The 20,930-nt window shown below is 46.8% G+C and overlaps 1 protein-coding gene across 7 annotated transcripts in view; it reads right to left on the bottom strand.

Annotated features, from left to right (window-relative positions):
- Positions 1-20,930, bottom strand: part of HIVEP3 (HIVEP zinc finger 3) — a 221,950-nt gene that overhangs the window by 38,734 nt on the left and 162,286 nt on the right. For 6 of the 7 annotated variants that reach the window (XR_011730444.1, XM_071767459.1, XM_071767460.1 and 3 more), the window contains 3 exons: positions 20,434-20,499; positions 13,510-19,173; positions 9,282-9,427 (listed from right to left, as the gene is read on the bottom strand). Coding sequence is in view for 6 of the 7 variants with exons in the window: in XM_071767459.1 (XP_071623560.1) it covers positions 9,282-9,427; positions 13,510-18,627 (5,264 nt within the window). In the remaining variant the exon portion in view is untranslated. The remainder of the gene's footprint in view (positions 1-9,281; positions 9,428-13,509; positions 19,174-20,433; positions 20,500-20,930) is intronic. The other variant, XM_071767461.1, reaches the window with a different exon arrangement.

Genomic DNA, 20,930 nt, shown 5'->3' with positions numbered 1-20,930 from the left:
TTGCCTTCTCACATTTTCCACTCGATTAATTGTAGAGATTGTGTCACCAAATCAATAAAGTGAAACCCCTATAATCCTGGTGTTTGCCACAAGCTCATAAATAGTCTGCTAACATGGAAAGCTCACTATTCCAGACACTTGGCACATGGCAAGGAGTGGCTCAGAATAAGACATTGTGTCATCCCTGTGAATCTGAGATGCAGAAGGACAGCCCAGGTGACTGTGGACTCACTTCAGCATTTCACACAAATTATTTTACACAATTATTTTCAAACTCTTGAGAAAGTAAAGTGTCCAGCTTGCCTTTTATTAAACTGCAAAGAAATGCTCACACGTATGAAACTGAGAGTTGTACAGCTGCACACACCATGAGGGCTGTGAGCTTGGGGTCTGCATGTACCCACTCCTAGAATTATGCCATTTTCCCTATTCTGAGATCCAGTCTGACCCTTATCTTCCCTTTCTCTTTGTTTCTTTGCTGACACCAACTTGTACCATTTTTCTTTCTATCCCACACCCTCCCTCTTAGTTGTGAGAGCTCAGATCTTCCAGCCTGATCCTCTCCTGCTTGGGTAATTGCAGCCTCTTATCTCCTCACCAATTTCTGCCTCTCTCCATCCCTTCCAATTGCCAAAATTGTCAGATCAAATCACACTCTTCCTTTCCACTGGCTTCCCCTAACCTGTGTGATCAAGGTGCTGTGAAACTCTCGTGTGTCCTCTCATCTGCTCTTGAATATCACCATTTCTCACACCTCTCACGAGCAGCTCTGCTCTGCCAACAGCTCAGGACCTGGAAGATCCCCTGGCACCTTTTGTACTGAGTGTTATTTGTCCATCTTGCTTTGTAACTCTGCCATGCAAAATGTCTGCTAGAGAGCTCCCCAGTGGCACCCTCAGTCTCTGCCCATCTGGGATGGCAGGGTCATCACCCCAGGGTTTATCTTCTAATCCTCAGCCCCCAAACTTTGTGCCCTCCCTGCACAGAATGCCTCCAGAGGTGCACATAGCATGGACCAGGCTTAGAAATGAGGTCCAGGCAAGAGGGGGCTGCTTCTCTTTATCCACCTGGCCTGATCCTAGGAGCTGCAAGGTGTTATAAGCAAAGTAATTGCAGAAACAAATGCAATTATTAGCAGGTTTTTAACTCAATTAGTGCTACATCAGGAGACTGACAAGTCTGGCAGCTGGAGCACCCTTCATTCCCCAAATAAAATACAGCCCAACACCAACAGGGCAGGTTGGCCCCAGCCAGGTACCACAGGCACCTCTGCAAGCCATCAAAGACATTTTCTTTCTTGACACTGTCTATTAAGTCTCTATTTTTGATGATCTGAGCTGAAAGCAAGTGGGAATTCTGGTTTTTATGTAACACAGAGAAGATAAAATCACGGTGAGGGGAATAAAAGCCTCAGAAAGAGCATCATCTTCACCCAAGGACTACATTCAGCCTCTGCCCCACCATAGCCATGTCACACTGGGGAAGCCCAAGGGCTAGTTGGGTGCTTACAGGAATCTTTACTAAGGAAGGAAGAGATCCCTACAGAATGTTAAGCATCCCACACAAGGTCAGAGGGGAAACTGGAAATAACATTTTTTGTTTAATAGTTGGCTGTGGGAAATTAGCATCAAGCTGCAGTGTCAAGAAAGCGGGCTGGCTGCAACAAGCAAAAATCATTGAGGAACAATAATAAACAAATCCAGGCAACAACCTAGACTAAATCCTTCTGTGTTTGTCACATTTTCTGGGAAAATAGGAATAAGCCGAAAAATGAATGCAGTTTGTCAAGTGAAGCGAGGAGGTGCTCAGGAAAAGAAACTTTACCAGTTCCCTCTGAGGAACATTAAAACATTTTGAAGGTATAAAAGCACAGCAGTAGATGGGTTTGTGTGGCCCCTGTCAGTAACCAGGAAACCAAGGAGTCATGGTTAGTCACGAGCCCTCCATCCCCAAGTCACCCAGCTTTGCTCCAGCCACCACCACTCGCTGTCTCTGGGCTGTGTTTGGAGGCTGGGGAACAGTGTGTTCAGGAACTGCTCAGCACAAACACAGCCAGGAGCAAAGGAAAGCTCTGAGCTGTGGGCAGTTGAGGATATTCTGCCTTTTGGAGCCAAGGTGGAGGCACTCATCACTGCCCCCACAGAATCACAGAATGCTTGGGGTCGGCAGGGACCTTAAAGGTTATGAAGATCCAACACCTCCTGCCAGCCCAGGCTGCACAAGGCTTCATCTGACCTGGCTTGAGACACTGTGGAAAAGGGCCAGGATAGAAACTGAGAGTGGGTCCATGATTAATAGACCAGAAAATATGCAGGTTTCTTTTTTTTTTTTTCTTGTATCTGCATCACCAGGGGACACCAAAGGAGGCAGCAAAGAGTCCACTGAATGAGAATGATGCTGATTTGTGCTGTACAGAGACTTGAGAATTTTTTTTTGGGGGGGGATATCAACTCACAGGTTTCATGTACCTCATAAAACTGAGGAAAATATAGAGTGCTTCAAGCTCTGAGTTCTGTCCCAGAGATACAGCATTTGGCACCTTGTATGAAGCTCCAGTACTGGTTATACAACCAGAAGCTGCTCTTGACAGAAATTAATAACCTGTTTAAAGTTAATAACCCGAGGTTACTTCTACATTATACAAGGTTACTTATACAAGAGCTCTTGGCAGGCACCCCAGCTGCTGCGTGGCAGGTCCAGGAACTGGCACTGGTTCAGATCGTCCCCCACTTCCCTCCAAAGTGAAATCTGCCAACTCTGCCAGACACCCCAGCTCTTATCTAACACATCTCAGCAGCAGCTAGAAGCTAGCAGGTAGGTTGGGGTGTCCAAAGTCCTAGAGAAGCAAGTGACCTCTGCACTGACTCCACCTGCAGCCTTCTCCCTTTCCTCCTTTTCCATGGCCCATGTCCTGCTGCCCACCTCACTGCTGCTGATGAAAGAAAAGATTTCCTGAACAGAGCACTGAAAAAAAAAGATTGTTTTCTAGCTACTCCCTGAATTATCAGGGATGGATTTTTTTGCTTACTTGAGAAGAAAAAAGAATAATCCAGATTTACATGCAGAGATATTGTGTGAAGGAAAAGCATTTGTTGAACCTTTTCTTCATATTAGCTTTTAAAGAGATTTCCAAGTAAGAATGCAATGATTTTCAAAGCAAAAAGCATATATTCCTTTCAATTTGAAAATATTTTTTCCTCCAGTTGTTGCTTTTCTCTGCTGCTCCTCCTGAATCTCTCTCTCAAGCAGCTTTTCTTCCTGCCTGCAAACCTGTCTCTCCAAACAATTTCTCCTTTCATCTTGTCAGCATCAGTAAAATTCACAAATCCATCCTGCCTTCAGTTGCCACCCCGTGCCTTGTCTCCTTTGGATTGTTAGCTTTTTAAGCAGAAAATGTGCTTTGTTTAAAAAAAGAGTATAAATATATGGTGCTAAAAGGAGACCTTCTGTTCTTTTAACATGCATGAGGACTGAGGCTGATCCTTGCCCTGCAGGCTGCAGGTGCCTGGGTGCTGCCCCACCCCATGAGGATGAATCCTGTTGAACATGAGCATCCTCACCCTTAGGGCTGGACCCCAACCCTGAGGGTGGCACCCCAGGAATCCAGGCTCTCAGAGGAACATTGAGGTGGGGATGCCCAGAGAGCTGCCAGTGCTCCACACAAACATCAGGCATTTACACAACTGGGGGATGCTCTGCCCTTCCCTGTTCCCAGCATCCCCAGCACAAACTGGTTAATGGTTGCTCCTGAGAGGCAACACAATTTTTCCTTTTTTTTTTTTTTTTTTTTTTTTTTTAATGAATAAAAAACTCCTTTACCAAGGCAGCATGAACACCTGTGCACAAGCTGATGTTGGGGACCTGTAAATCATGTTTCAGAGAGCAGCTTGACAAATGCAGGACCACATGGAGCACAGCAATGCCCATTCAGCACCTCTCAAGAAAATCCAGCAACCAAACCCCACGAGGTGCTGCAAGGAAGGGCGAGTGGTCAGCCTGGCCCCAGCAGCCCTAACAGGAAAGTTTTAACACCAACTCCTGACTTCCACACAAGGCAGCCAGTCTCAGGAAAACTCCTTTCACCTAAAAATGCAGATGATGGGAATTCTTTGCTGGGAATCTAGCAAACAGGAAGAGAGTAAGGAGTAAAATAGTGCTCTGTGACACCAGCCCTGCTGGGAAGAGCCCTGGGGATGAGGAGGGAGCTCTTCTCTAGGACCCAAGCAGGTCTGCAGGTAACTGGAGGAGCATCAGCTGGATGTGCTGCAGACACGAGCTTGCTCAGATTCCTCCTCTCCTGTTAATGTGTGTGCTCCAGTTGGTATCTTTGGGACAAATGACTCCTTTCAAAATAAACCCAGTGAATTCTTAGAACTCATCTAAGCAGCAAAGGAAATCCCCTGGACGAACCAGGTCCGAGGCAGGGGTCTGGAGTTACACACTGAGAAACTTTGCTTGGTTAAAGAGAGGCTTTCTCTGGGGTAATAAAACTCTTGCAGTGCTGTGCCAGGGATTTTCCATGAGGTGTGTGTCAGCAGGGGGTGGGAGCTGCAGTTTCTGTGGTCAGTCATAGAAACAGAGTGAGATCACCCTGGAGAAGCTGACCACAGATCCCAGTGAGTCCACAATAGCAAGAACTGGGAAGAGAACTGGGGGAAAGGAGGTTTGCATCCAGCTAATGGGTCCCTCAAAAGTTGTTTGGTTTCGGTTTTATTTTTTTTCACCTTATGAAGCCACTAGTTAACAGTCATGTTTGAGTCTGAAAAAACACTCCCAAGGTTTCTCCATTTTCCTTCAGCCCAGGGGAGAGCCTCTCACCAGACAGGGGCAGACATTCAGCTCCATCTTCTAAGATCTCATGAGCATCCCCAGAGCATGGAGCCAGGCCAGTGGCCACAGCAGCCTCTGCTCCTCCAGCCCCACCACTCCCTAGGGAAAGCAAAGTCAAACCTGTGACAATCTCCCAGTTATTTCTACTGTATTGGACAGAGAGGACTTCACCCAGGCTCAAGGCAGCAGTGATTTAAGGTGGGTCATGACCCAGGTATTACTGTGGGTTCTTCCCCCTCATGTGTGGATTTGTACACAGGGGGTGGGGTAAAGAGGAGGTTTTTTTGTTTTTTGAAGGTACGAATGCAAGGCTACTCAGTTCTGCAAACATAAGGTTGCAGGCAGAAGCTTTGTTCTGCAAAGAGGGAAAAAAAATGGAACAGTTTTCCATAGACAACATTCCTTTTGACATAGTATTCATTTACGTGACACTGCTTTAAGTTAATGTTCATGGTCTTTAATTTTTTATATCTTGGTATTCCTCTCTCTATTAGACACAATCAACCAGTGCAATAAGCCAGCTCATGGGGCCTGTAAAAGCAGAGAGAGTTTGATTATGAAATAGAAGAACATGTATTGACTGGAACTACCCCACTACTATCAGGTTTCATCGTGGCAATGCTAATGCACACTGAACAGGCAACATTTCCCTCACAAGACCATGATACCATCACAGACCTCACTCTCAAATCAGATCGATATCAATCTACAGTTTCATGATGTAAGATTTCAGAATGGTGCCTGGTGCCTCCAAAGTACCAGAGTGGATTGATGAAGGTGACACAGAGCCACTGAGGAATCGTGGCACTTCTCCTGAGGCACTGCTGGACAGCTTGACCTTCAAAGATCACTTTCACTGCTCAAACCCACCACAACATCCCTCAGGACAAGTCCAATGGGTATTTTCATTAGCTCCTTCAGGAGTACAAACTTTGACCTGGCTGCTTCATGGCGTGGTTCTCCTACACCCACCCTAACACAAACAGGCAGCCCCTGGGCTGTGGGGGACGTTAAAAGATTCCCACCCCCCTGGCCATCAAGTGCAACGGGTGTGTTGGTGGCTGGGGGGTGAATCCTGGTTGCAATGGAGCTCCCTCCAGTCTTGGGAAATTTCTGAACTGCAAGTAAAAGTTGAAATTACACAGGGAATGATCTTAAGGCTTTATCTCAAAGAGGAATTGGCTATTTAAACAGGAGCCCATAAGAAAACTATGCAGCCCATCTACAGAGAACTGTGGAAAAGCCAAGGCAGAACTGGACACATCCCCCTCTGCAGTCCCCATGGAACCTGAGACACAATACAAAGGTTCACAGGAGGCCAAGGGAGGGAGATGCTGAAATGGGTGGGAAACTCAATGACCTGGAGACCTCCACCCACCCAGGTCCTCCTGACAGGCCCAGAGGCCACCCTCCCACATCCTGAGTGTCACAAGAGTGGCTGCCTGACCTCTCTCATGGAAAGGGTGATGAGGGAAGAAACCCAGCTGGAGCATACCCCATGCATGGCATTGCTGAACCTGAATCCTAAAGACCTAAAGGCATCAGTGTCTCACAGGCTCCAGGAACCTGCAAGCTGCTGTTTCCAAAACACTTCCCAGTGGGTAAACACAAGGAAAAAAAGCATCTTCTTCCATAGGTGGGGAGGAGATACCTTCAAATGAGAGAGATTTGGGAGGGAAGCCAAGTGACCCCCATGGCTCTGCTGGGTTCATCAGTCCACTCCTTATAAGTGGGCAGTGGGGATGATGAAAGTATGAAAGCTGCTTTTCTGATCTTCCCTGAGAGCCCAGGGATGTGATTCCAGCTGGCAGGCTGGGATCTGACAGAGCTGTAAGCAAGGCAGCTCTGGGACTGGGGAAGCCACAGGACTGGACAGAGAAAAAAACAAGTGTTGGGATGGCAGTGAAAAAGGCAAAAGCTCTAAAGAAGTAAAAGCTGAAGAGAAGAAGGAGCTTAAAGAGCTGCAGCAAGTTCACCTTTTTGTAACAACACTTGAATCTCTTTATAATCCATCTCCTTTGTTGAGACAACAAAGCATGGGATGTCTCCAAAAGGTTTGAGACCAGCTGTGTCCCACTGGAAGGATGGGTCTAGCTAGCAGCAGACCGTGTGAACCAGTAAAGAAGGAGAAAAGGAGGGAATTTTTATAGGGGAGGGAAAAAGAAAGGTGGTGAAATAATGTCTTGAGAAAGGATGCCCTTTTTGTAAAGCATTTTCCAGAGATGGCCAGGAAAGGAGTCTGATCCATTTAGTATCTTACACAGAGCACCAGGCACCCCATGGATTAACCTGCAGGCTTGTTCCTTCACTGCAAGAAAAATATCCTTGCAGACACAGACTGCTGAGGCTGAAGGATTTGACATCAGAAACCTCGTGGGAAGCAGGCACAGACCCAGCAGGTAGGCACTGAGAGCTGCGGGGGAACAGCCAGTCCTGCCTGACCTCAGCAGTGTCTGTGCCCTGCAATTTAAATACAAAATTTATTTCTGGGCCCTGGTGTGCTACATTAGTGCCTGTGCTTGGCATTAAACAACTCCTCTATTCTGCCTCCCATCCAGGAGGGATGCTGTAAGCCAGGGCTACAGGGACTTTAAAAAAAAACACAACATAGGTTCAGGATGACTGACACAGCCCCTGATGCTGGCTGATACACAACATGCTGGGGAACTTGCTTTATTTTGTGTCTGTCATTGATAAAAATGTCCCTCTGCCTCCGTTAGGCTGGGCTGGGGACACTGCCAGCCCCCTGGGGAGCACAGGGATGTGGGGATGTGTCTCTGGGGGCAGCCAGGGAGCAGCCAGCACTGAGCATCCCTGCATCTCACCCCAAAAAACCTCCCCAGAGCTGCTCTGTGAAGGGCATTTCATTCATGGTAACTCTGAGCCTCCTTAATCACAGCTAGGAAGGAGTCCAAGAGTAAAAATGAAACGGCTGCAGCTCCAGAAGAACCCAGCCAAGAGGAACAGAGGCTTCTCGTGGGCAACAAACCCCAGTGCTCAGATGGTCCCATGGGCCCTCTCTGCTCCAGGAGGGTGATGGCAACAACCAAACCCATTAAATTCCTCTGTCTGTTGCTTTCTTGCCATTCCCTGGCTCCCTGCCTAAATCACAGAGTCCCAGACTGGTTTGGGTTGGAAGGGACCTTAAAGCCCCCCAAGTGCCACCCCTGCCATGGTCAGGGACACCTCCCACAGCCCAGGGTGCTCCCAGCCCCATCCAACCTTCAACACTGCCAGGGATGGGGCAGCCACAGCTTCTGGGGGCAACCTGGGGCTCAGCACCCTCACCCCAAACAATTTCTTCCCAAGATCTCATCTCAATCTCCCCTCTGCCAGACTGAAACCCTTCCCCCTCATCCCATCCCTCCATTCCCCTTTGTTCAAAGTCTCCATGTCAGGCCCATTACAGGTTGTGCCTGACAAGAATGTGATGGGGAATGGTTCCTCCTTCCCTGGGTGAGCTCTTTGCATGGGTCTAAGCTGAGCTGAGCACACAGACCCTGTGTCTGGGGGAGAGGTGAGCTGTCCTGAACTAACAAGCAGGTTTCCTTTCCCAAAGCATTATTCTACTCTTGGTTAGCTAAGTTTGATCACCTGCTAATTAAATATTCTTAAAGAATAGCAAACTTCAACTGGTAAGAGCAGGGAGCCACAACCACTGACTAATTGCAGCCTTTTTCTAACACATAAACACAAGACACCCAATGACAAGAGCAGAAGTGGTGAATCCTGATGGGGATTTCTTACATCTCTTTGGCCTCCTCTGCAACTGGCAAGAAGGATGATCTCCAAGTATGAACTTTAACTATACCCCACAGACATGCTACTTATTAACTGATTTTTTTAAATTTTTTTTTCATGTTTGACAAGATAAACAGTAATTTTAGACCAGCGCTGAATTACTGAAGAGTACTTTGAATTACCTGGAGCCAAGAGTTAAGATACACATCGAATTTAGATCTTGCATCCATTCTGGTTGGAGCTACTTTCCTTGGGTGGGATTCAAATCTCATAAATACAATGCTGCTTTTCTCCTCCACCCAAATCCAGACAAGATCTCCCCATCTCCTCATTATGATGGTAACCACCACTAAGAACATTATTTTCAGGAGAAGGTTCTGGCAAGGTTTAGATAACACAGAGTACAGCCCTAGCACATTAGAGACAGCTACATGAGGGATTTGTGCTCTTCAGCCATCTTGGCTCTCAGAAAAGAGATAAAAATGCTGGCTAACTTGAAGAAAACTCAGAAAAAGAATATTAAGGCAGTCTGGAGTATCTACTGATATCCAGGGTCAGGCTTTTACAGTGGGTCTACAAAGCAAAATGAAATCCAGCTTTATGTGGCCTTCTCCTCACCTCCACGTGGTACCTTCACTGACTTGCCATGATTGTTATCAGCAGCTCCTACACAATATGACACAAATTGAGAAATAAAATGAGACACTTACCCTCCTTCGAAGATCTTGATCCGGACTGGCTCCCCTCTTTTGGTTACAAGAGCCTCTTCTTCTGATTTTCCTCTTTTATCCTCCTCCTTCTCAGCTCTAGTTATGTCTTTTCGACCTTCATTAGAAAGGAGCGAAGGCAAATGAACCTATCTCCCCAAAAGAGTAAAACAATCATTGATTACATACAAAATCACTCTAAAAAAGACACAGACCAAACACTGCAGGCTGCCTCAGAAGGACCCAGCCTCCTACTGCACACGTTGCTCCAGTGCAGTAATCAGCACAGCCTCCTAACAAATAGGGTCTCTGCTCCTGGATTTTGAGCCCTGCTGGTTATGATGCATGCACAGCAACCACTTTTTAAAATCCCCACAGTTTTTAAATCCCCCCTGCATGCAGAGGCTCAGTATTATCCAGCTCTTGCCAACTGGAAAACTGAGGCACAGAAAGAAGTGTCTTGGCTGGGTGACTTTGGGAGGGTGGTGTAGCCATGGGTCTGCTCCCAACTCCACTCCTCTGTCCTCGGATAATCTTCTCTCTAATACATGCATCTGCAAAGTTCAGCAACAGTAGAACTCATACTTAACCTCAACCTTTGGGCTTCCCCCTCATACACACACATGCACACAAATTTGGACTTTAGCCATCTCAACTTGATATAAATCACTTGACAGTCAAAGCTCTCGGGTGATTTCCTGTCACTGCAACCCTGTTGCCAAGGGCACAGTACAGAGAAAGCCACAAAACCAATGGGAGAAAATAATCCTCAACCTCCCCAGATGTTCTCATGGTGAAACTTGTTTTTTCACTGTTAAACTTGTCACCCCTTGCCTAGAGCCAGGTTGAAGTCATGCACTGACATCTCATCCAGCATGCTTAATGTCCTTTGTTATAGCACATGGACCTCAACATTAGAATTGCCTCTTCAGCTCCATCCCATGCAGGGGGAGCTGCCCACACCTGGAATGAAACCATGGGATGTGGACCTCCTACAACCTAACAGTACGAATAACAAGGGTGTCCAAAGCTCTGGAAGAGGACGCTGGATTGCTTTTCACACAAACACAAGAGTATCTTTGAAGTTCAACTACATTACTCAGATCCTCACTTTAGATGTAATTTATGGGAAAAGGCTACAGTGTTTAAGAGACCGGGGTAATTAAAGGGATTTTGGACTGACCATAGCCAATGAACTGGCAGAAGTCTAGAGCAGAGCTGATCACTCTTGGCTCTACAGTTGCTGGGAAGAGTGGAGCTCTCAAGAGTGAGTCACCTGCCCTACCTCAGACACTTATCTTCAGGAGGAATGGATCACCCCAGAGCTGCCTCTTTGTCTCTCACGGTTATTCAGGAAACCGAGTGAGTACCTCACACTGAAACAGTCAAAACCCATCCCAGCATGTTGCTGGTGTGACCACCAGATTTGCAGCAGGAGCAGGGATGGACTCACTAAAAAGTAGCTTTATGAAATTCAGGTTAAGTATTTCAAATCTGTCCAGTAATTTCAGAAGCTCAGAGCATTAAATTCACCAGGGACTGCTCTCTGCCTTGGGTCAGCCCACGTTCACACCATCAGACCCACATACCCTTCCCTAGATGCCTCTTGGGAATGGTCCCTGTCCTGTCCTATCTTCCTAAATGTGCCAGGGAATTGCTTGGGCAGACAGAACATGCCAGGAACCATCTTAATAGTTTAGCAGTAAAAATGGTCTTTAGCTGGTGTCTCTGGGCATGGAGACATCTGTGGTCAGAGGAAATCAGTGGCAGGAGACACACTGAACACACCTTCAAAAATGAAACCTTGGGCGTTACAACTTCACCTCCTGACGGGAGCTACATGCTTGTGACAATTCCAGTGACAACTTTCCCGGTTCAGCTCCTTATTTGCTGAGGAATACAAAACAATTGACTTTCTAGATGTAGCATGAGGTTTATTTATTGCAACTTTCGAAAGCACAAAACATAGACAGATGAAAGGCACCAGGGAGAGCCACAATCATACAGTCACTACCATCCCCTTGTACAATCTTGTTTAATTTACAAAGTGTGCAAGCCCGATACAGTGTCATTAGCCATCCCTACATGCATGCTGGAGCCTACAGTCACTTCAGAATTGATCTGCTCAGTAAATCCCACTGGGAATTTATAAACCAAGCCAAGTACCTAGACAGTATATACAGTACTACTGCTTTCTGGGAGCTTGCTGCATGCATAATTGTACAAAATATTAGAGCTGTTTTACATTTTCTGTTGTGTTGACTGACAACTAGTTACATAAAGAAGAAAATATTTAGAAGAAAATATAAAGGGAAAGAGCTAGAGCAGAGTTAACTGCAGGCTGAACTTTCAACCTTTGATTGACACCACTGCCAGGCAGCTCCTGCTAATCACATGCTCCCCATTTACCAGCCACCCAACTTCCTAATCTCTGCCTGCCATATGTATCTTAAAAACTAAGCTGAGGATTTCACTCCCACTGATCAGCTAATCAAAAATTTATTTCTCTGCTTGGCATGAAGCCAATTTATGTCCACTGAAATTAACGTAACTTCTGCAAACTGCACTCCTATAAGCAGCAGCAGCTATTCATTTCAGATTTAGGCTACACCCTTTTCTAGGTGAATTTGGTAGGATAAACTCTTACTTTTGCAAATTGTACCATGAAAACTTTGACTTTCACCACCGCTCAGCTTATAGGGTTTGGTCTAAAAGAGTTTTGAGTCTCTTCATCAAATGCATGCAGTGAAATATGTATTTTGATGACTAAGGGCTGAACCATTCCTGTCTGGAACTTTTAACTCCAGGAATCAGGGTGTCTCTTATTTCCAAAACACACCTTTAGTGTGCATTGTAGCACCATGACAAAGAGCAAAGCTCAGAGAGGCACAGGCACTTCTACTCGAGAATGAATCAAGGATGGTATGACCCCATTCAGATAAAAACCGTTCAAAAAAGAGTGCACAAAAATCAAGTGCATGAATATCAAGCGTTACTGTGGTTATTGCACTGCACAGGTAATAATTATCTGCCCCTATGTCTCCATCACTTCTGTTGTTTGTATTTCTGAAGAAGAATGATGGAAATGATGAATAAAGATTTATTGAACCAAAAGCGACACTACTGTGTATTTTAAGACATATTTGTAAGCAGCAGCTGCAGCAGTGATTATGATAAATTTAATATTCAGAGTCCATTTCATGATACAGAAAGAAAATGAACAATCCATCAATACAAATTGACTGAAGATGAATATCAAATTGCAAAATGTTCAGAGCAATTCTGTTTACTAACCTACATGACCATGATACGGATTAAATGGATCCATATGGTTCAGCATTAGCCAAGAGAGGAAAAATCTGGCCTCAAAATAACAGTGGGCAGCTCCCACAAGTGTGGTAAAGACTTCTGTGACAATGCCTTTGGTGACCTCTGCCCCCTGCGAAGCTGCTTACCTTGCTCCCCTCAGCTCTAAAGCCCAAGCATCAAATATCCTTAGCTGCCTGGGCAAGCAGGTAGACAGCAAAGGACATGAATTAAATGGGCCAAACAACACGGGTGTTTTACCAAAACTCCATGTCTAACTGACTGAGGCACTTTTATAAATGTCACTGCATGCCTTTATGCCTCTTTGGAGGCCTCAATATACTTGCAAATCTCCCTTTAATATTTTTAATATTTTTAAGCATGCCTGTCCATGTTCATTAATGCGAGATCAGTAGATGCACAACCAGACAGAATCCCATTTCCCCAAGGTAATCCTTTTTCATTTATAACATGCAAAATGTAGGGAATTATAACAGCATTTATTTATATATTTAAAATAAAAAAAGAAAAAAAAAAAAAAAGAAGGAAAAAAGAAAAAAAATTGTAAAGCTATTTGAAATATCAAGACAAATGCAAATCAAGTCTAATCCTTTGTGCTTGAGCAGTGGCAGTTCATGATGCGGTGGTGATTCCTACATTGCTCTTTTGATTACAAGGCAAGTAGAAACTGGAGAACAGAAATATGGCACATTGCCTTGGAGCAGGTTTGCCTTTCTTTTCATTTGATTTTATTACAGTGGGTTTTAGCTTCTTCACTCTACAAGTTTCACTGAGAACAACTGCTTACCCAGCTGAGACAGGGATGAATAACTCCTATGAAACTAAGAACAGCAATTCCCCAGCCCTCGTCCCCCTCTTCCCATGTATCCAAATGGATGAGGAGAAATATATAGGATTGCATTACCTCGGTCATTTTTGGCTTCCTGGAGCTGGACGGGACAAGCCTGCCTGCCTCTGGACGTGGAGCAGTAGCCATGGTGTAGGTTTCCTTGCTCACCTTCTGCTTGGACCTCAGGAGGGAGAGGGCTGCTTTAGTGGATATCCCTGGCAGGTTGGGGTTGTACAAGCTGATACACCAGCTGGCGTAGACTGAAGACCTTCGGTCAGCTTGCTGGATATGATTTGGCTTTATGTAGTTTAAATAGCACCAACTGACATTAGTGGTTGTGTGGAGACTGGGGAACTGAAGTACCTTCTTTGTTTCTGTACCTTCTCGAGACTTCATTGCACTACGAGCGGCCTCAGAGAGAGGCGCAGGGCTTGGAGGGTTTGGTGGAGACTGCTCCACCGGTTCTTTGGAGTCTTCTTTCTTCACAGGTTGCAAAGGTGCCTTGGTGAGGAACTGCTTGCCAGTTGGCTGCTTGCACTCATCCGGTGCCTCAAAACTTGGAGAACCTGAATGGGACACAGCTTGCTGCAAAGTACTTGGGGTTTCCTTTGGCTCCGACTGCTCTGAGGACAAACTAGGTGGTGTTTCAACCTCAACCCTTCCTTGGCTTTCTGCAAGAAAGTGAGATTTATCCTGCTTTTTCCCTTCTTCTACTGCACTGGGTGGCTTCACCACTTCCAGCTTCTCGTCTGCTTCCGACACTTCCTCCTCTTTCACTCTCTTCTGCTGTTGTGTTTCCATCGTCAGCTCCAAACTGCCAGCTGGGGAGAGCATCCTCTTGCTTCCCCCAGCTGTTGATGGGCCTCCTTCCAGCCCAAGGACGCTGTCTGATGGGGAGGTGAGTGGCATGTAGCCCTTGCGTTCTGGGAGGGGTAAGGGCACCCTCAGATACGGGCTCTGAAAAATGCTTCTCTGATCCTCTGTGATCACCTGAGCCAGATCAAAGCCCAGTCCAGGAACATCAGCACTGCAGACCAGGGTACCCTTGGGTTGGTGGTCATCAAATTTGGGGAGAATGATGGAAGAGGAACTGCACTGGGATTGAGTGACCAGGATCTGGGAGAGCGTGGTGTACATGGCGGTCCCGTAGGACGGCATGTTCGTCTGTATGCGGACAGGGACCACGAGGGACACCACTGGGTCTGACCGCGTAGGAACGAGGAGCTGAGATGTAGATATGGACACCGAGGGACTTGTTGTGCGGGTCAGAGGATGCAACCTACTGTCTGAGCTGTATTCTGTGCACGGGGAAAGGTTGGAGGTGCCCGCTGCTGAAAATAAACTGGATTTGATCTGTGGTAAATGTCCACCAGCTTCACCTGGCAGCTGGAGAGCAAACTGAGACTGAAGAGGAAGAAAAAAGGCTGAAGGGATCGGCGAGGAGCCAGGGTAATGCACAGGCAGGAACGAAGGATGCCTGAAGGGCACCTCGGCAGGGTGAGACATCAGGGGAGGAGCGAGATGAAGAGGAGCTGGGTGGATTAGCGTTTGTGGAAGAGGCAGCGGTGGGGCCTGAAATATGGAAGGAGGAATCTGAGGCATGGTGAACTGAGCAGAGAGGATCTCAGACATGGTGTGTGCAGCAAAGAGCTCTGCTGACTGCCCTGGCTGAGGCAAGAGATGCTGGTAGGGAAAGATTGAAACCTGTGGGGACATGAACTGCTTCTCATGCAGTGTCAGCTGTGGGATGGGATGGTGAAACACCTGCAGAGCTTCTGTGTAGGGCTGGGTGTATGCTGGCGGAGGGCTGTCTTTCGGCTGACTCTTTTCACTTGGGTAAGTACCATGAGAAGGTAAAGGGGATGAAGATGTTGGTTGATGGGGCAAACTTGTCGAAGGAGATTTACTTGAAGAAGGAGCTGTATCTTCTGCCTCTGGCCGAACTGTTGGGGCCGAGTCCGGCTCATGCTCTGGGTGTCTCGTGAGGGAAGCTTGCCGAACCAGAAAGCATTTCCTCCTCTCTTGGGGAGCTGAGGAGGCCGAGGGGCCAGGGCTGGAGGCAGGAGTGGACGACAAGCTCCCATAGTCAAATGATTTACTGCGGGTCTCTGACATCTGGGAAGGATGGGACACGTTGGGTGTCTGCTCTGAAGCAGATCTCCGCATTTCTCTGGAATGATGATGATGATGGCTCGGCACCATCAACATATGTGATCCAACACCAGGAGGCTTTGGGTGGGTTTCTGAGGGCTGGCTGGTTGACTCTGACTTGCTGTGATCTTCACGATCAAAGGAGACAGAGTGGCTGGAGCTGTGGGATATGCTGCTTTCCTGACTCGGGCTTCGAGTGAGGGAGACTGATTCAAAACTGGACTCCCCAGAGGACTGAGCCATCTCTGCCAGCCGCAGCCTCTTCTTTTTTGGTGGCAGTTTCTCTGCAGGGAGCTGAGAGAGTGTCTGGCTCCTCTGTGGCCACTGAAATTCATCTGTTTTCTCTGGCTCTTTTGGAGGAGGCTCTGGCTCTGTCTCAGGTCTGTCAGGCTCTTCTGTGACTAGAATCTCTGGGACCTGGATGTTGGGCTGGCGCACCAGCTTGGGCTGCAGGGAGTGAGGGGGCCGGCTGTGCTGGGGAGTCGGCTGAGATGGGTACTGTGACAAGGGCTTGTCTTCTGCTTCCAAGCTGCTCACCTGCTCGATGGAGTCAGACTTCTCAAAGGAGCTTGTGTGCTGGATGACAGAGATCTCCTTTGAGGTTGTTCTTCTTTCTTTGCCCTCTGTACTCGCAGCCGGCTTGGTATTCCTGGAATGAAAGCTGGCACTGACATCAGAAGGTGCAGATTTACCCGGGTCTGCTGATGACTTAATGGATTCACGGGTTAGGTTCAAAGCAACATCAGATGATGCTGGGTTTGCAAACTGAGTCCCTGGCCCAGTGCTGGAGGAGGGAGTGTCAGACAACTCAAAAGCTGGAGGCTCCTCATCGTCACCAAGACTCTTCTCCTTTCGTCTTTTTCGGAGAGGGGTAAGCTCCAAACTGCTCCCCAGCTTGTAATGCATCATCTGGGGCCATGTGTCGGGATCTGCAACGCTTTTCTCAGTCTCTGAAGAGGTATGAGAAGTGGAAGAACGAGGCTTGGAGAGCTGCAGTTCTGAACAGTAATATTTCTTGTGGGCTTCATAATTGTCCCTCTTCTTATACCGAGCGCCACACACGTTGCACTCGTACATGAACCCTTTCACTTTCGGACCCTTTCGTGACTTTTTGGTAAGATCGCTTTCCTTGGTTTCAGGCTCCTCGGGAGGTTTGGAAACAGTTTCTTTGTTGGCAGAGCTAACCTCCTCCGAGACATATTCTACTCCCAAAGGTAGCTCGATAGCTGGTTGTCGTTTGAGCATTCGAGGATGGGAAGAAAATGCTTGACTGCGGCTTAAGACTTCAGGCTCCATGATGTGATCATCAAACGAATAGCTACCTCTAAAGGTATGTGGAGAGCTTATAGTGCATGCAGCAGAAGGCATTGAGTGGCTTCTTAGGAGAGGCACTGTCTCTGTGGCACTGTGGGATTGCTGAAGTGACAACAATGATTGTTCGGGCTTCATTTTTTCACCGTGGGATGTCAACACTTTTGAGGCATCCAACTGGCTACTGGAACCAGATTTGATATCGAACTGAAACGGTTCTCTATATACACCAGACTTTGGAGATTCAATGCTGCTACGTCTAGATAAAGAGCTTCTTCTAGGCTTAACACTATCTATTTCACTGGTATCTACAACAGCTTCATTAATTGTAATTAGCTTAGTGATGTGTTCAATAACCTGTGTTCTAGGCACAGATAATGGTACCATACTGGGTTTTTCTTCGGTAGACAGGTGCGGAAGCCCCTGGGTTGTGTTTGCAGCTAACGCCGCAGTCCTTTGACCAATTCTACCACATTTCCCAAAAATAATTTCTGCGTAAGATTTTGCGTTTGTATTTGGAGGGCTGATCTGCTGCTCTGCACTTTCTGATCTGGAGAAGTAGCCTGACTCGGTGCTGCCTTTGCTCCCAGGGCTGAGGAAAGCTTGTTCATCTATGATCTTCTTCCGTTCGCTCAAGCGGAGCGCGAGCTTCTGCTTTATGGTGTGGGTATCTTCAGATTTATGGCTCAGAGCATGGTCTGATGATGGCTCTGCAAACTGGGTGCTGTCCTCCAGAGACTGGGACATACTGGAATGAGACAATGAACACCGGTCATGGCTAGAGCCTTGGTTGCCTCCACTCAGCAAACTGCTGGACAACAGGGTGTGCTTCTGCCTGGGGGAGAGCTCCACCGGATGGCCCATTGCGCCGGTCTCCTCCTCTGAATCTGTGCTTTCTCCTTCAGTTGGCTCTTCAAAGTCCTCCCCACCAATCCTTTCCATTTCCAAGCTCGATGGATACATCTCTGTTCCAATCCCTGAGGCCAGCCCAGCTTTTATTCGGTGAGCATGAGACTTCCTATGTTTATACAAATTGCTCTTAGTCTTAAAAGAAAAGCCACATGGAATGCAAGGGTAGGGCCTCTCACCCGTGTGTGACCTGATGTGTTTTTGGAGCACACTTGGCTTTGCACAAGGCCTGCTGCAGTACTGGCAAATGTATTTCCCTGGCTTCTGAGGTTTCTTTTCCTTCTTGTGCACTTCCTCAGCTTGCTTTAAGGAAACCTGTGAAGGGCGAGGGATGTAGACCTTTTGAACGGCCGGCATGTCCTCTCCAGGAATGATTTGTGAATGGGAAGGTAAGAGCTGGCCATGGTGAGAGTGAAGCCCGGGTGATGAAAAGGACCCAGAGGGACCTGGTCTTACTGGATCAACTAGCTGCCATGTGGGACTTTCAAGGACGTGCTCTGGTTTCCCAGGAGACATAAATGCTGGTGACAGTGCGTGCTGCTGAAGCTGGGAAACGTGGGGAGGATGTTCAAAAGAGGAAGGTTTAGGTTGCTTCTGATGTCCAGTCTTCTCCTGAGACTCCTCTCTTGGAATTGCCAAAGAACCAGAAAAGTGCTGCTGTGGTAAGGGGTCTCGGAGAGGGGTTCCTTGTGAAGAAGCAGAGCTGCCCTGGTACGTAGCTGTGGGTGAAATATTGGCTTGGAAAGCCTCTCCTTTGGGAAGCCTCTTTCTTGGACTTTCCTCAGCCTTTTTTGTGCTCTTCTGGCTTTGTTCAGGATCCATGACCTTAAAAGGGTCTTTGAATGCTATTTCGGGAAGGTTTTGGCAGGCTTCATTTACAAATAATAAAGGTCTCCTCTGTAGATTCCCTGTTTTGCCTGCATTTGCTACAAAGCTGGAGCCGCCAGGAGATGGTTGTTGATTTAAGATTTTACTAAAGTGTCACTAGTTGCTATTTGATTAAAAAAAAAAAAAAATGTTTCAAGGTCAATAAAGTTCACATTGGTAACACATGACAAACTACTTCAAAGAGAGAAAACTTTCCAAAACTTTTAGTCCAAATATTTTCCTTGTGAACTTGGTTAAGGCTTTAAACCTTGCCATTTTATTTCAGTTGACAGTGGCAAGCCTTCAAAGTCAAGATGCAACCCACAATGTGTCTCTTGTTTGTTATGCAAACCTTTGAAAACTTGAGACTTTAGCGCTCATCTCATAATGATCTTTTTTTCCTGCGCAAGGAAAATAACACTGAACGGTGTACGTCCCCCTGTGTCTTCCTTCTGTTCCACTTTTGAATTCAAAAGCCTTGGAAAAGTATTTCCCACATTTCTGTAATTACATCCAAAAGAAAACAAATAGGGAAAAATTACTTTAGCATTTGGATTTAAGTAATTAAATGCTGTTACTTCTGTAGAGGAGAACAGTAAATATTTTGCACAAAAGCAATTCAGAAGAACTGACTGAATGCCTGCCATTCAGGACACATTACTTCTAATAATAATCTAAACATACATTGTAGGAAGTCAAACCGCAGGGACTCACACTCAGTTGAAGGCACACGCAGCCTGGCTGTGGTGCAGTAACCAAACACAGAAACTTGAAACACAGAGTGATTTGAAACAAATGTATTACAATGGTTTCAAACTTCAATTCCTTCTAATCTCCTGCAAACATTTATGGCTTTACAATTTTTATCATTGTGTTTCCCTTCCAAACAGGCTACACAGCAAAGCTGACTACTTACAAAGCACTGCCTAACACAGCACAGATCCTCCCTGGCACACACAAAGAAAAGCTTTTCTGCATAAAATCCACTCTTAAGCTGGCACTAATCTTGGATTTCATTGACAACAATAGCAGGTGAAGAGAAAGCACACGTGCCCTCCTACTGAAATGCTGCCTCTTCCATTTCCTGCCTGTGGCTACTAAACAATGGTGCCAAGCCAGCTCCTATAGCAAGCATGAATTTTATACAGGTGGGATGCTGAAGGGGAACTCTCTAAAGGGGAACTCTCCTTACACTGAATGTGAATGGGACACTCTCTTCAACCTGTCAGCATTTACCTCTTTTTAATCTACAGGTGAATCAATCGGGAGAGACACATCTGTGGGAAAGCAGATCCCTTTTTTCAGCAGTTTAAGCTGTTCCTTAGTTTTTACGAAGAACCCTGCGTCCACACTTCACAAAAAAACAGAGAGGGTGATGGGCAAAGCCCAGGGTGGTGGTGGTGGTGATGGGGGCATTCTGCTAACTGGAGGTCATGGCCTCTGCCATGATCCCAGCTGGGACTTTGAACAAAAGGGCAGGTGCTACCTTAGACATTCAAAGTAATTTACAGATGAGAGGGGTTTACAATGCAGCAGCAGTAGATATCCTCTCATTACCTCTTGTAAGAGCCTCAGTAATGGAAAATGCAACCGTGGCACTGGGAAGACTCCCCAGGCAAAAGGTTCTCAAGTGTACTGAAGAAAAAGCAAAGCAAAGCAGGCAGACAGAAAACAAGCCCTGTTCCCAGGTTGAGTCCACTGCAAAGGGCAGTACACACAGCCAGGAGGAGTCCCCAGGGAACAAAAAATGAGCTTACTTACAGTGGAGTTGGCAGGCTGGGGTTTTGACGGTCTCTCTCTTTTGTTTGCCCCACGATTTAATTCCGTCTGTAAAAGAAAGAGCCCGTTGGGATGGCAGTGTGTGCACACTGAAACACTGCCTGTGCTGCCAGCACAGGGGCCTTGCAGCAGCTGCCCTGATGGAGAGGATTGCTTGGTAACCAAAACAGTACACAAACTCAGTCCCAACAGCTGGAGAAGCTCTTGGTGACTGCACTCACCTCCTACAGCATGTTTACCCTGAGGGTGATGTGCACCTTGGGAGAAAACAAGTGGCCACAGGGTATCCCTCCTCCTGGGCCAGGATGCAAGGGAAACCATGGCTGGGTTGGTGTCCACCTTGGGCAGATGTAGAGCAAAGAATACTAAAGCTCCACACCTTGCTGTGAATTTCAGGGCAAGTATTGAGTATTCAGACCAGCACACAGGTCCTGCAGCCCTGCCTCTTAAGTTCATATTTAGTCCTGAGTTTTGCATTC

This window comes from Heliangelus exortis, chromosome 24 (assembly GCF_036169615.1).
Source record: "Heliangelus exortis chromosome 24, bHelExo1.hap1, whole genome shotgun sequence".
NCBI classification, from domain to species: Eukaryota; Metazoa; Chordata; class Aves; order Apodiformes; family Trochilidae; genus Heliangelus; species Heliangelus exortis.
This window is presented reverse-complemented; position numbering and strand designations above follow the sequence as displayed.